At 40.7% G+C, this 17,171-nt stretch overlaps 1 protein-coding gene across 2 annotated transcripts in view; it reads right to left on the minus strand.

The window, feature by feature from the left end:
- Nucleotides 1–17,171, minus strand: part of LOC129332864 (cullin-9-like) — a 116,170-nt gene that overhangs the window by 63,286 nt on the left and 35,713 nt on the right. For both annotated transcript variants that reach the window (XM_054984173.1, XM_054984165.1), the window contains exons 3-4: nt 12,279–12,433; nt 11,427–11,960 (exon numbers count right to left, since the gene is read on the minus strand). In XM_054984173.1, coding sequence (XP_054840148.1) covers nt 11,427–11,960; nt 12,279–12,433 — 689 coding nt within the window. The remainder of the gene's footprint in view (nt 1–11,426; nt 11,961–12,278; nt 12,434–17,171) is intronic.

Here is a 17,171-nt window from a genome sequence, read left to right on the forward strand (position 1 = left end):
AGACCGGATTTATACCTGGAAGGGATATAACACACAACATTCACAAAACTTTACACATTCTCTCCACTTACAAACATTATGACTCAGAATTAATATTGGCTTCGCTAGATATAGAAAAAGCCTTCGATACACTCGAAACAATGTATCTACGCTCACTATTACAATACATGAATTTTGGTCCCAAATTCTGTCAAGCCCTCCAAACGATATACTCACAAGCCAAAGCCAAAGTGCAGGTTAATAATATATCATCTCCAGAAATAAACCTCATGAGGGGAACCAGACAGGGCTGCCCACTATCACCACTCTTATTCACAATAGCACTGGAACCCTTAGCAAATGAAATACGGAATGTCTTAAAAATTCATGGCGTTAAAATTGCATCGAAATCGATTAAAATGAGCATGTTTGCAGACGGCATGCTTCTTTATATTACACAACCAGACACATCATTACAACAGTTACAAACAATCCTTGACACATTTTCACAAATTTCAGGCTTGAAAATCAATATACAAAAGTCACTGTTAATGCCAATCAATCTTTCACAAGCACATAAAACTAAACTTTCCTCAAAATTTAAATTCCAATGGACTAACAAATATCTCCCCTATTTGGGTACTAACATACCAACTAATCTGGATCACTTATTGAAATTCAACCACATACAAACAATGCAAGAAATAAAGAAATTAATCTTGACATGGAACAAACAATAACATAGCTGGTATTCAAGATTTCATCTGATTAAATCTTTCCTGCTTCCCAAAATGTTATTTTTGTTTCGAACCATTCCTATATCTATACCACACAAATTAATGAAACAATGGCAAACAATCTTTAATAATTTTTTATGGAACCATTGCATTTCATATACTACGACAGAGCCCCAAAAATGGAGGCTTCAAATACCCAGACCTAGAACTATACGCACATTCAGTCCATCTTTCTATTATTTTACAAATACTAAACTCTAAGGAAGATACAATTTGGTAACAAATATCAGAGTCACTATACTCCCCTTTATCAATTCAAGAAATTCTCTGGAGCACTAATCGCCTTAGACCAACACAAACTGATAACAACTTACTCTGGGCAAATTTGATGAAACTATGGGATTACTACAAAACCAAACTACTCCCACCACTATCATGATATTCAGCTATTCTTTTTCAAGAATGGTTTCCACCAGGCTGCAGCCTATTAAACTGCAAGCAATGGATTTTTTTGAAGGATATAAATCTCTCAGACATATCTTCCCGTTTGGGCCTATTACCAAAAAGTATTTTAGAAGAGAAATTAGATACTACTATCCCCTGGTTCCAATACCTACAATTGGTCAATATGACCAATAAAATACATTTAAAAGATATAATATCAACACCCAAAACAAGCTTTGAAGACCTCATAGACATGAATACTCATCATAAAAAACGACTGATTTCAAAAGTCTACAAAACCATTATACATATGCATAAACCAAAACAGTACGCCTATCAAACAAAATGGCAACTGGACTGTGACATACCAATATCCCAAAACCATTGGAAAGAAATTTGGTCATCTTCTACTTTAATCTCCAAAGCAATAAACATAAAACTCCAATCGTTTAAAATATTAACACGTTGGTACCTAACCCCTAAAAAACTTTCGGTTATCACCTCAACTTATTCACCCATGTGTTGGAAGAAATGTGGAAATATCGGTATGTTTGCTCACCTATGGTGGCAGTGCCCTAAAATTAAAACATTCTGGGAGGAAATACTAAAGCAAATAAAATTAATAACAAACTATGACGTACCTCTCAAACCTCAACTAATATTCTTAAACCTCTGGCAAAACACAAATATACCAGTCTCGCAATGTGACTTAATAAATAACTTGCTTGCTATAGCAAAATCGTCTATTGCTTTTTTCTGGAAAAACCAGTCCCCACCAACATTGAATCATTGGTATACAAAAGTATGGGACCAGCTGATAATTGATAAAATAACTGAGAGTCTATCTGCTAATTCTACTACAAGCAATTAATATGAAAAATAGTGGTCTTTTTTGGATTATGTTGATAAAACTGAAACACTTCCTCCTAACAATTTATATCAGGATATTTTGAAAATTTAGTACCACAAATGGAATAAGTCACTTCGACACTTGGTGAAAGCTACTTATACTTAACATTTATTGACTATAGTAAGCATTTGATTGAAATGTTTTATTTTCTCTCTTCCTTTTCTTTTATTGTAATCAATAATTTTGTATAATTGTTATATCATTCCCTGTATTTGTTGTTCAAGTTATTGTTGTGGTTATTCGGTTGTATTAAATAAAAGTTAAAAAAAAATTTAAAAAGTTTGTCTGGCACCTACGGTCCTTTTTTCTTTACCAAAACACATCTACAGTCCAAGCTCTGCTCATGCTCAGGACCTGAGTTCGATACTGGCAGAAGCCGGGTTCAGGTAGCCGGCTCAAAGTTGACTCAACCTTCATGCTTCCGAGGTCGGTAAAATGAGTACCCAGTTTTCTGGGGGTAAAGTGTAGATGACTGGGGAAGGCAATGGCAAACCACCCCATAACAAGTCTGCCAAGAAAATGTCGTGATGTGACGTCCCCCCATGGGTCAGTAATGACTTGGTGCTTGCACAGGGGACTTAGGGCTTCCTAACCATCATTGCAAAACATGACTATTTTAGCTAGAATATTTTTTTAAAATAATACGCAGACTTGGAATTGGAAAAAATCCCCCGTGTCCTGTCTCCTACAAATCTGATACTGGCACTGGGATTTTGAAAATTTGAAACAGTCCTGTGCAACACTGATACTAAAATGCTGACAGTGGCTTGCAAAAAAACTTGAGGTTGCCTTCAAGAATCTGAGTTATTATTTCAGCCCTGAATGAAAAATGCTTTCTAGCACATTCCAATTTAAAACGTTTTCTAGCCATAAGCAGGAATCTTAGCTAGAACACATTAGCCTGACTGGGGAAATCATTCCTAAAGGCTAACTGAGGACATTAGCTTTGTAGTGTTGGGAAGCAAAAATAGTGAATGCACAATATTTAACTAAAACTATGAGGCAAGACATAGAGGCTAAGGGAAGACAAAAAAAGTTCTGCCATAAACACAGTATATTGGAATATAATGAGACCTGTACAAACTGGTAAAAACATATCACTGAACAAGAGACACAAGCACGAACAAATACCAGATCCAAATGGAGCAATGAACTCCATGTTCATTGTAGATCAGCTTGTTTGGGGGGAAAAAGCAAGTACAGGTCAGCTGAAACAGGGTGAGTGTCTCTGACAAAGAATTTTGCCCACTGCCCCTTCCAAGAAACACGCACAGAAATACTACTTCTTTGGACATTGAAAAACCACAGAAAAAATGGTTACCTATTCAGGGCAAGTAGCACTGACCTTAGTCTGATTTAGCTGTGTGACACAGTCCTGTACGTACAACATACCAGTGTACAGGGCCATTCAGTGTAGAAGGGCTAAGGGAGCAAATGCACCAACTTCAGCCCTGCTTGCAAATATGCTAGGCCCACAGGCATGTGAAAAAGTCCAGCACATGAGGTCTGTACCCGTGCTCAGGAATGCTGCTTTTCTAATGTTGCCAATCATAAGGATGAAATCTATGCACATTCATTCATACGCACATAAGCATTTTGCCCACATGTTGTGCATGCATGTACATTGGGTTTGAGCCAAAACAGTCAGCCATGAACTCCAATACCTCTCTGTACATGGTGGCCAAGTTCACAAATACATTATGTGTACCAAGCTAATGTGATGATGCCAGACAGCCTCGACAATCTGCAACTGGCTAGGATTACCTCAGACAAAAGTCAATTTAAAAATAAAAGGTGTCAAATCTGCAGGGAGAAAAAGCAGCTGCAAAAATGAACGCAAACAAAAAGCTCAAAAAAGAAGAGAGTGGTCTGGAAATCGTTTTTCCACTTATTCTCACACATACCCCTAAAAATGTGGAGGTAAACATTCAGCACAGCTTTAAAAGCTATGCCCTTCAAAACTTTTGCACTGTGCTTGTTAAACCATGCTTTTCTTCTGTCAAAGGACAATGCTAAGTAGCACTGCTCAGTTCTCTGTATGCATAAACAATTCCTGCAAGAGATTTACAAGCACAATCTGTCAGTGGAGGGAGGGACTGCTTTGGTGGCCACCTGGATGTATACGCAAGGCCCGCATTCCATTTCTTGCCTCACTTGTTCAATATAGTGGGGCTGAGTCCTTATAATGCATAAGTTAATTGGCTTCTACAGAACATCAGAATTGCTTTGGTGGATCACACCAATCCCTATCCAATTCACATCACTTCTGACAGCAGTCAGCCAGATGTCAAAGCATTAAATGTATGGTTGAAATTCTTGGGACATGGTGCTATTATAAGCTGTGTTTACTTCAATTATTTATGTATTTATTTTATTAAACTACTCTTCTGTCTTCCCCACAGGGCAGATCACATCATTTAAAAACAAACAATTTCACAGTATCCATAAAAATGTCATTAAAATATTATAATTCATGCCCAATTTATGACAATAGTAAGTTTCTCCAGCCAGTTTTGGAGAATGGGGTTGTCCACATTCCATCTTTGCAAACACTATTTCCACAATTACATGCAAACTCTACTAGAAATTTAATAAATCATTTTGAACTTGCTATTTTTACATTTCTAGTAGCCTTCACCCAAGATTGTATTTCCATTTCCCTAGTAACAAAGACAAGCCAGTAATTCAGTATTAGCTAATAATAAGAGAGCTTTAACAGTGAAAAGTAGAACACAGTGACTGTCATGCTAGACCCAAGCAGCAACCTTGCAGGGCACTAACTAATTAACTAGAGCTGTACATCAACAGGAGGCTTGTTTTTCTACAAAGCAGGAACAAAATGGCAAGAGAAATAACGGAAGGGACAGTAACAGCCAAAGGAAAGCACAGTTTAGTGATGAGTCTTTTTCAAAGATTGAGTGAAAAGGACGGGTGTTTGTCCCAGGGGAGGTCAGAACCTATATTTCATGTGGGAGGCAACAGATGGAGGACAAGGAAGGAAGGGAAGGCACAAGGCATCATAACAGTGGACGAGTAAGACAACTGGACAATGAAACAAGTTGCTTAGGAAGTAGCAGATTTCCAGTCCTGAGAAAAAAATAGACATTTTCATTAACGTTGTTACAAAAATCCACATTGAGGAAATAGAGACAGAGTGGGTTGGTAAGAACATTTTCCCCAGCAATAGTAAAAATAGCTTCACAGTGGCATTCATAAAAAATGACAGAAAAAAGGTCACAAAACACTTCTCCATCAGCCTCCCACATAGTCTCCTCCCCTTAAGACTGCAGCCCCAGCACCTGTATTCCAGTAAAATGCTTAGAAAGATCACGGAACTACAGGTGTAATACCATCCTTTAAGCAGCCACTGACAGCTCAACTAAACGAGATCTTTTTGAAAAAGATGCTGGAGAGAGGGTTGGATAAGGGCCAAGGTGATGGGCAGGATGTTTTTTTCTTAACTTCTCCCTTTTGTTTCCTGGATAGAAATGGCTCATCTTACTTAATTTATAACCCCCATATGGGAAAAAGACAGGCCTTCTTCCTTACCAGGGCTACTGGCAGATCAAGGGAAAAGAGCAAGAATAGTCTGTTTAAAATCCTTGTGCAGCCCTGAAGCCATGAAATACACAAAGCAAAGAGAAGGTAAAGGCTCTGCCTGCTGCCTCCTCACCCAAAGATGGTACCAAGTTCCTACTAAATGTGGTGCCCAATGGTTTGTCGTTTATTTATATTATTTGAACCTGCTCTGCAATACTACCTGTTTTCTTAGGGTTCCTCAAATGCCCCCTCCCCATATAAAATGGGGACCACTCCTTTGAAAATTTGGCAGGCAGGATCTGATGTGTGAGGGAAACAATCTTTGAACATGTTATCCCAGCTGGATAGAAAAAAATATAAGTACTCCGTTGCATCACACAAGTCTTCCCTCTAGTCCAACTTCCTGTCCCACACAGAAGCCAATCAGTTACTCTGGAGGACCAACAACATCACATAGAAGCTAGGGCCTTCCCCTGAAGTTGCCTCCTGATATTGGTAGTCAGAAGTTTACATGGAGGTTCCCTTTAGTTATCATGGCTAACAGCCACTAACAGGCCTATCCTCTACAATCTGTTTAATCCCCCTTTAATGCTGTCTATTCCTATGGCCATTACATAACCTCTTGCAGTGTCTATATTTTAATCCCTTGATGTATTTCCTTTTGTTAGTCCTGAATCTGATACCCATCAACTTCATTGGATGCCCTTAAGTTCCAGTACATTGATAAAGGAAGAACATGTCTCTCTGTCTGCTCTCTCTTCGCCATACATAACTTTATAAACTTCTCCTAGGACCTCCTTTGGTCATCTCTTTTCTAAACCAACAAATCCCAGACTCTTTAGCCTTTACTCATAGGGAAGGTGCTCCAACCCTTTAATCATCTTGGTTGCTTCTCTTGTACGTTTTCCAGCTCTTCAATATCCTTTTCATGATACAGTGATGAGAACTGTACACAATATTCCAAATGATGCCGCACCATAGATCTATATAGGGGCATTATAACACTGGCTGTTTTGTTTTTCAATCCCTTACCTAACATTCCCCAGCATATAGTTTGCCCTTTTTACTGCTGGGGCACTGATGAGTTGCCATTTCCATTGCGCAATCCATTATGACGCCAAAATTTCTTTCCCTCTTAGGCACAGTAAGTTCAGTGGTCCAATTTTAATTATCTTATAACTTGCCTACACTGAACTTCATTTGCCACACTGTTTCCCATTTACCCAATTTGTGGAGATCCTGCTAGAACTCTGCACAGTTGGCTTTAGGGGTATGCACCAAGAAAACATCCATTTCAGTTTCGGTTCCATGGGGTGAAGGTGGGTTTGGAATAACTTCGTTCCATTACTGTTTGTTCCAGCTGGGGCACCACCAACTCAGATCTGATCTGTTTGGTTTTTTTTATTTCCATGAGATTAGGTGGGTGTAAAATATTGGCCGTTTATTTTCAATCCCTTTTCTAATATTCTGCATCATAGAGCTTGCCTTTTTCACTACTGCAGCTCACTGCGTCGATCCTTTTATTGAGCTGTCTGCTCTGACCCTGAGGTCTCTTTTCCTCTCAGTCTCAGCAAGTTCAGACCCCATTAGAATATACTTGAAGCTGGGATTTTTTTGGGTTCCGGTGTGCATCACTTTGCACTTGGCCTACATTGATCTTCCTTTGGCTCGTCGCTGCCCTCTCCTGACACTCTTCACAATTAGCCTTGGTTTTTCTCCATCCTGAATAGTTTTGTGTCATCTGCAGATTTGGCCATTGCGCTGCTCACCACCAGTTCCAGTTTTTTGAACACTTGAATTCACTATCCAGAAACTGAGTATTGTTACAGAATGTGAATGTCATGGGAATCCACTTGTATGATCAGGGTAGCAAAATAATAATCTGGAGCTAGGATTGGGGCTATGGATTCTTTCCTGCTCGTATAGCTTTTGGGGCTTACTAGCAGGAGAAACTGTCCCCTTCTGAAGCTGTACTACAATGTTCCTTCATTGCAGGGGTCGGCAAGGCAACCATTTTTGGTCTGAATGAAGAATGAAATGCAACCTCCACCGGTGGTGATGGTGTGCTGGCAAACAAAAGGGGTGGGGAATGAGGGTTGGCCTGGCCCCAGAGGCAGCTCCGCTTGAGGGGAGGGGGCCACAGTGGCAGCAATGGCTTCTGCTCTTCAGAGAGTTGGGGGCCCCACATGTGTGGCTGGCAGCCCCCTCCACCTGTTTCACAGACTGAGTCTACTGAGCAGCAATATCTATTTGCACCTGTGCAGTACTGCACCAACCACTTACTGGGAGGTGCCCCAGTTGATGACATTACTGCTTTAGGTCCCCCACCCCCAGTCCCAAGAAGCAAGCTCTGGTCTGGCCTGACTCAACTGCATCCCTACTTCTGGAGTGGAACAAGGAGGCCACTGTGCCAAACAGAAAGGTCTGGCGTGCTCTGTTTGCACCTGCGCCAGGTGTTGGTTACTCCCGCTTTAGCATACTGCTCAAATTGTCAATTATTATTTTTAGGGGCATGTCTACTTTTAAAAACAAAAATGAAACTGCTGCTGTTGCATCCCCTGCCTGCAACATTAGACCCGGGGGGATGGGGGGAGATTGAAGGCTAGTTCTCATCTGAGTAGCTGTACTCTGGTACGCACACGTGTGTGAGAGAGAGTATAAAACACATACACCAACTGCCGGCTACAAAATTAGCATGTATGTGCTTTCAGCAATAGGTTTGTTATTGGGAACTCATGTGGAATGAAGATTCTCAGTTAATCAAAAGTGCCAGATGCATTGCCCTGCCCTGTTCCCTATCTCTAGGAATCCCCACCCTGTAGGGCAGTGATGGCGAACCTTTTTGAGCCCGAGTGCCCAAACTGCAACACAAAACCAACTTATTTCAAAGTGCCAACACTGCCATTAAACCTGAATACTGAGGTTTTAGTTAAGAAAAACAGTCCTCCCTCTAAGCCATTGATCTACTGAGTTTGAGAGAGCATGCAACAATGGGGTTCCATGTTTATGGACATCGAGGAACACTTGGGGAAGGCACATGTCAAGACGACTTGGGCAGCTGCAGATGCATACACACATTTTTTTTTCAAGGGGGGAGTTGGAAACGTGGCTTTATTTGCGCTTAACCAAAACCTGCATTGTTCAAAAACCCATCGGTCCAGTAAGTTTCTCCTCAAGCACATGAAAACTCACACAACGGTGGATTCTAAAGAAGGCAAGTGTTCGTGGGCACGCACAATGGTGGGAAACTTACTGGCAAAGTGGCATTATCATGGCATGCCAATGGTACGTAAGCAGGAAAATGTCCCATTGCCAAGGAGTACAGTGCAGCAAAAAAATTTAAAAATTGCCTTCTTAGTGACAAAACCAATAAAGCATTATGTCTAAGTCCTGCTGTTATGCCATGGTTCCCTGTGCCTTGTAGTTTTGTTTCCATGAAGAGAGATGGGCAAATCCTCCTCACCCTAATTTGCTTTGCAGCGGCCCGGGATTCCCTGTTTAAACTCGCCAGCTGCCAGTCTGTCCGTGCACTGTGCGTAAAACAGCACAGAAAGGGAGAGCCGGATGTTCATTTTTCCTTCACGAGATGGGAAACAGAATGATGGTCCTCTTTTTTTCCTAGTAAAAATGGGAGACTGGACAGGTTGCTGACTACCAGTCTCCCTTTTTGACTAAAACTGTTAATCCAGAGTTGAATGAGAATGAAGAAGAAACAATGACTCAAACAGCTGAAGAAGAAAGTCCCACTGCTGTGCCCCCCCCCCAAAAAACTGAACAGATTGGTCCTTCCATGTGGAATATTGATCTGGAAAGACTTGGGGGTGGGGAGTGTATGTGCAAGTGTGCAATACACACTGCCACCTCCCCATCATTTAACACTGGGTTAAACAGTTTCAACCAGAAAAGCCCCAAAAGCCAGAAGGCTTTCTGGCGGCCCTGGCACCATGACACCTAAGCGAAGGACAGCAGCAGCAAAAGGCCACTGAATAGGCATCAACCAGCTCCATGTGTCTGGGACCTCCTCGGTGTGGCTCTCTCTTAATTGCTTTTTTCTTTCCAGTTTTCACCCTAATCTGCATAACATGAATCTTTTGGGCAGTTGAGGGCTCAGAGGCTGAAGAAGACCCGTCCCCTCTCAAACTCATATGTGCACGCCCACATTTATGTTGCCGGGCTAGTTTTTTCCTGCATTGTGTGTAAAATCGCACAGAAAGGGATGACAATGGTGACACTGGTGCCAACACCACCATGCCATCTGCTGCTCCCCTCCTCAGTGCAAAGCAAACAATCCCGATGAGCCACTGAATGACAACGCCATTGCCCAGCATGTACTGAAGGAAAAATGCGCTCATGCAAGTCACGCACATCTCCTTCCCAGCAGTGGAGTTAATGCTAAGGGTCCAATCTTTCCCCTTTGGAGCCAACTGGTTGCATGATGAGTGTAGACAGACTTGCTGTTAAGGAAAACAAGAAGCTGCCAGACAATCCACCCCACTGCCTGGCCTGCATGTGCAGCCTCTGTGCGGTAAGGAATGAAACACCAAATGTTTTGGTGGGGGGCAGGTCATTACTATCTCATTTCCTGGATTTGGTTAAGTGTTCCAGAAGCTGCTTTAACAAGCCAAACTGGCAATTTCTGTGTGTATTTTCAGCTCGTTTTTTTCATTACGCACACTCCTAATTGGCCTGAGTTTTCCCCATCCTGAACAATTTCATGTCATCTGCAAACCTGGCCACGACACAGCTCATCACCAGTTCCAGATCATTTACGAACCAATTAAATAGCACTGACCCAAATACCAATCCTTTCGGGACCTCACTTTCCTCCATGGCAAGAACTGCCCATTTATTCCTATTCTTTCCTTCCTATCATTTAATCAATTTTTATTCCATAAGAGGATCTGTCCTTTTATACCATGACTGCTAAGCCTACTCAGAAGTGTTTGATGAGGTAAATTGTCAAAAGCCTTTTGAAAGTTCCAGTACATAATGTCTACTGGGTCAATGTTATCTACATCTTTGTTCACTTTCTCAAAAAACTCCAAAAGGTTGGTGAGATAGGACTTACCTTTGCAGAAACTATATTGATTTTACCTCAGCAGGCTTTGTTCTTCTATGCACCCAATAATTCTATCTTTGATTATGGTTTCTATTAATTTGCCAGGGACAGACATTAGGCTAACCTGGTTCCGTTCTGGAACTCTTTTTAAAAATCACTGTAACATTTGCTACTCTCCAGTCTTCTGGTACAGCAGCTGATTTGAGTGGCAAGTTGCATATATCAGTTAGTAGATCAACATTTTCACATTTGAGTTCCCTAAGAACTCTCGGGTATATGCCATCAGGACACGGAGACTTGCTGGTTTTTAATTTCCTCAATATGTCTAAAACATAATTTCTCATCACCTCCAGCTGGGAATGAACTTTCCAATGAAATGACGGGGAAAGGAACATTTTTTTAATAAAAATGATACAAAGTGAAAAAATTGCACAATTATCATTATTGCAGCAACCTACTGCTAAACTAACTATTCTTCTATTACATCTGAAGGGTCAATCTGGTGGGTCACCCTAAAGCAACAGTCTGCAGATACCCTACAGGCCTGCAGACATCATGCAAGTGATTTAAAAAAAAGTCAAGGTACTACACTTCAAACTTCTGGAATCAAAAACTTTAAAAGTCAATTATGTAAGGTCCAAATCCCAGCTGACCATTAAATCAAACAAATATGAAACAAGAGAGGAGTCAAAATGAAAGTTCCATCTCTCTGCCTCCTAGTAATTTCTCTTACTCTACTTTTCTCCACATCACATACCTGCACGGGAGGCATCCCACTATTGCTCTGCCGAAACTCTCCCTCATCTCCAGCATTGATCTCTTCATAGTCTTCCAGCATGCGCACAGTCATCCCAGGTTTTAGATTCTCCTGCACATATTCTACATAGCTGCTGCGGTTTGAGAAATCTGACAAAGTCAAGAACGTATTCCCTTGTTTCTTCCGTGGTAAAGGCTTTGGAGTTACCAGAGGCACCTGAACGGCAGTGCAAGTGGGACCCTTTGGTTGGAAGATGGACCGAACAACTCGAGGCTGTATCTCCCTCAGGGACAGAAGCTCCCTCTCTTGGCTACGATCCCAGCCCATCACCCGCACCAGCTCTGAGATGAGGTTAGCCATGGCCATGCTGAAATCAAACTCTCGTTGCACACGGCTCTTTTCCCCAAAGTTTGCACTAAGCGCTGCACAGTCTTGGCGCTCCCCTCCCAGTTCTGTGGTACTGTTGAGCTTGTCCATAAGGGAGGTGACGCACAGGTAGCGTTTCACCAAAGAAAACAGTAGCTTTCCTGGAATCTGAAAAAGAAACAGCACATCACACAAACTGCAAGAAAGTAACTTTGACTTCTAGTTAATATCTGTAGACAGACATTAGAATTCATCTTATTTTTCAAATTTCCAATGCCTATCATAATCCCTGTTTCAGACATTTTTCAAATAAGACAGGGCTGTAGGTAATCCTAGTTCGTGTTCTCCTTTTTAACATCAACCTTTAAGTTAGCCAACCCATATCTCATCTGCTTCTCAGAGATGTAAATTGTAGAATCTAATTTCTTCCCAAGAGACTTCTTCCCCTTTCACGGCCACATCACAGCTAACCAAGTCAATTGATACCTGAGGAAGATGAATCCCTTCAAAGGACATGCAGTGTTCTTCAGAGGATGTTGTTTCTGCAAAGAGTTCCAAGAGAGTATAGCGACTATCAAAATCCATATGCTGTTCAATGCCATCCTGCTGGCTCAGGGACAAGAGAACATAGGCTCGGCTACCTGGAAACAAAACAGACACACTTAGTACAGCCCCTCATAACTTGCCAGGGAGATAAACAGAACACAAACCAGATGCTTTTCAAGCATCATACCTATTCATGATGGTGACACCTTGTTTACCACCAAGGCCCATTTTAAGATTGTACTATGACCAGGAGTCACATAGTCTGTTTACAAAAAGACAACATGGTTTTAAGCTTAGAGCTTAAAACCAATTTTCAGCCCCTGGTTAAGCATGGATCATTAAGGAAGATAGAGACATCCATCATTAAAGCCAAGAGAAGAAATGTTATTGTTATTTTTATTGCTCTGTATTGAGTCACCTTGAATACTTATTGGCAGAAAGGTGGCATATTCATTTTTTAACTTAAACCCATTCATTGTCCGCTTACTCGAAGTCAAGGGTGTTACATCTACAATAACGTGAACACGTGAAGCTACCTAATACTGAATCAGAACACTGTTCCATCAAGGTCAGTACTGTCTACTCAGACTGGCAGCAGCTTTCCAGGATCTTAGGTGGAGGTCTTTCATATCACCTACTACCTGATCCTTTTAACAGGAGATGCTGGGGATTGAACCTGGGACTTTCTGCATGCCAAGCAGGTGCTCTACCACTGGCCACAGCCCCTCCCAGCTTTTAAGAAATTATCCATTCTGGTCCTTCTTTTTTGCAACCTCTGCAGTCTAAGTGAAAAGCAGTATTTAATTTACAATACACAAAGAGAATATTTAAGAAAAACATTTGACAGCTACTGTATAACAGTTACTAAAGAACTGTCACCAATTTTAAAGGGTGATCAAGATCTTGTACAATACTGGCTTCTTTAGAATAGTAAGAAATGCTGGAACATTCGCCCCTCCATCAAAAAAAAAATCTAGTTAGCAGTTTGTCTGATATAACAAGGAAACACAGTAAATATGCATCAGTTTATGTGTGGTACGGAGAAGCAAAAAGAGACACAGAAGACACTTGTTCAGGGCTAAGTGAACAGATTTGAATATATAAGCAAGTAAGTTAATTAAGAAAAAAAAAGAAAAGGTAGCAAGTGTCCCAAATTTGAAAAACCTACATATTGCTATAAACAACTCTGGGTGTCACAACCATACACTGCCCACCACTGGACTGGTATAACAGAAGTAGGAGCAGGGCTCAGATTAACAGAGAACAGGTGGTAGATAAATTAGTTGGACAGAGTAGGCTGAGCACCTGGGAGCAAGAATAGCAACCAAAGAGCCCTCTGTGGAATTTTAAGGAGGAGGATGCAGGACTGGATTTTCATTACACAGCTGGGACTTTAGCCAAGGATGGGGGCGGGGGGGGGGGTTCGTCTACACCATTAGGCAGTGGTAAGGAGCTAGGCTTCATGACAGCATTTGGTACATTCAAATCAATTGTGGATTTCATCCAGCCTTTCCAGACAATATGAGTTCTGGCACAAAAAGGGGAAAAAACATAAAAGAGAATTACATATGACGTAAACTTTTCATTAGAAAAGCCATCTAAAGGTGTCATAGGACCCCCATTTTCTATTCTAAGAAACTTACACAACTGGGACAAAACTGAGGCATCTATAAGTATAAAATAAAACATCTGATCTTTAGTTATTTTATGTAAATATGAATGTACCTTTCCAATTAATTTATAAAATTTGCATATACTGGCTTCAGTATTCTAATAGTTAAAGTTCCTACCATAAGCCAGCTTTGCCCATGCAGAAAAGTTTTACATGAAGCAGCAAAGGCTCATATCCTACCATGGTGCATAGCTAAGGCTGTTGATTCTGTCAACTCAAGACACAAGACAGCACCATTAAAAGCATGAGAGATCTTGCTTAAGAATTACATGGCAAACATTGGGTGAAACTGCACAAAGTTATATTTATGCTGGATTGTACTGACACTTTGCATAGTTAGAATGTATTGCTCTTAGCTGCATGTGATGGCATGGCAGGATACATCCCTGAGAATCTGATTGAGAGTATCATGAGTTCTACTTTGATATTAATCTTGGCGTAGGAAAAACCATGCAATATAGAACGTACAAAGGGCAGTCCTGATGTATTTTCCACTAGTGGTCAATACAGCAGCTATCCAATCCGTGTACTTAAACTTTGAAGTCTGCTTTCAATATTACATTCAGATACCAATATTTGAAGATAAAAGGTATACAAGAACAGAAAATGATACTCTTTTACAACATGTACCTTGCTCATCTCCCTCTGTGGTTTTTTCTTCTTGTTTTATAAAAGGATTATACTTGCAAGTTCCAAAAAAGTGACATCTGCTTATGAAATTTCCTCACTTGCTGATTAAATTTACTTCCCCCAATTTTCACTACACACACTCTTAAAGCTGAGCAACAAACATGTTTTAACCTTATTTTTTTCTCCTCCATATTCATTCAAGAACTCAATATTTAATACATGTTTTGCAATGACAGGACCCTCCCACTGCAAGTTCCTGAAAGGCCTCAAGACTGAGGTAAAGCAAAGGTTGTAATACAAACTCCAGCTGACTCTATTCCCTGAGCGTGGGAACAATTCCAGAAGCTGGTGACTAATTCTCAGAACTCCTTCCACAGAAGTCTGGGGGAGACTGTAGGAAGTGAAACCTACACAAAGATTCCAAATAACTATAATTACCAGATTGTTACTACACGCCATAAAAAGGGTAGACAATAAATCCAAACCAATCTATTTATTTTTACAGACTGTGGACTTAATAACTGAATATTAGAATTTACTTTGCACAAATCTGAAAAGCATACTGCCTAGCTTCTCTCTAACCCATCACAATTTATTCTGAATTTCACTAGATGTGAAAGCTTTTGAACTTGCCGTCTCTGTATGTGGACACTTAGCAGCTACTTGCACTCTGTGGGGCCTGGGATTCTGCATGCCTAACAACCATAGATGCAGTCTTCTTGACCCCAAAAAATTCATGGTTTAATAATTTACAGAGCATGACCGCTCTTTAAGTCAAATGTTACTGAAGTCTTCACCACCATCAAATTTAACAGAGACTGGGAGAGAATTCCATGAGGGAAAAGGCACACATGGACACAGAAACACAGTCACCTTCCCCTTCTTCACCAGGCTCCTCATTTTCACAATCTACAGCAGACTGTGCAAGCTACATACTGCCTGCTGCTGCCCAAATCTTGAAGGTGGCAACATTTTCAAGGACTGGGAAGCAGCAGGAAAGACAGTGTTCTTTAAGGTTCCAGTCCAGTGCAGCAGCCTAGCAAAACACAAGACACAGGAAATTCTCAGAAACTGATTCATTACTCCAATGATGTTGCCAATATTGTCAGTTTCCAGTCAATTCCTTATTATTCAATGGGTAACCTGATTGTTTTTTTACAGACTTCATTCATATTCCAGAAAGTATTTATTTACATTATTTAGAATCCACCTTTCTCATAGAGACTCAAGGCAGATTACACAGTCTAATTCAATACAATCAAGAGCAAGGACATTCAATAAACAATGCAATAGGGTATGGAAATGCAAATTTGCAGATATTTGAAAACAAGCATAAATATCATACAGAACTGAAACATATTAAACAATGCCAAAACTATCCAGTAGAATCATACTTACAATAGACAGTACAGAGTAATATAGTCTATAGTCCCCCTATCCATTTACCAATGCATATCTTTGAAATCACTTCCTTACTGTACCATACTCCTATCAGTGTAAAAAAATGCTCCTGAATAATTCAGTTCTGCAGAATTTGCAGAAAGCCAGGAGAGTGGAAGCTCACCTAATCTCATCAGGAAGGCCATTCCATAAGGTGGTTGACTACAACACAGAATGCACATGTACAGGCAGTTGCTGGTTTTGCCCATTTGCAAGGTGGCACCTACAGAAGGCCCTGTTCAGATGAGCAAAGCTGCCCTGAAGAGTGTAGGGAGAGAGACAGTCCTGCAGATATGATGGACCAAGGCCATGAAGGGTTTTGTACATAACAGCCAAAACTTTGAGTGGAGCTCAGTAACTGATGGGAAGCCAATGGAGTGACTGTGGGATGGGAGTAACATGCGTGCCTCACCTAGCTCCTGATAATAATCGAGCTGAGGTTTGATGCACCAGTCGGAGTCTCCAAGTTGATTTTACGGTGAAACCTATGTAGGGTGTGTTACAGTACTCTAGTCTCAATGTTACCATGGTATGAATCCAGGTGGCTAGATAGACCGTGTCAAGGGGCCATCTTCCTGGACAGACTTTTTCTAATAATGGTTCAGATTCTGTTCTTATATGAAAAGAAACCAAAGCTTGTGCTGGGCCACTTTATACAGATAACTTTCAATTAGCAAATGATCTATATGGGGTCAAAACTGAAAGGCACTTCTTTGATTCTGAGTGTTCTTTTAAATCTAAAAAGGAAGACCTATGACATTAATAGGCAGCACCAGTGATATCAGCAAAAATATTGCCACAAGAATGCTTTAAGTTCAATTTTCTGCTGAAGCCTCTGAGCAGGAAGAACTTGTTAGACCAAAAAGAAAATATCTTATTAAAAATTCTTAAGACAGCACTGACACTCCCCACTAAGGAGAGGAAGATAAGAAAGCTAGTTGCTGAAATGTTACCTGTGACAAAATAAAATGTACATTTGGGAGTTTAAAAAATGTTGCTTTCAGTGTGCTCCCAATTTATTTATTTACAGCCCACCTTTCTTGCTGACATTCAAAGAAGATTACAGAATAAAAACAGTGTACACATAAGAC

The sequence above is a fragment of the Eublepharis macularius genome, chromosome 1 (genome assembly GCF_028583425.1).
Source record: "Eublepharis macularius isolate TG4126 chromosome 1, MPM_Emac_v1.0, whole genome shotgun sequence".
NCBI lineage: Eukaryota > Metazoa > Chordata > Lepidosauria > Squamata > Eublepharidae > Eublepharis > Eublepharis macularius.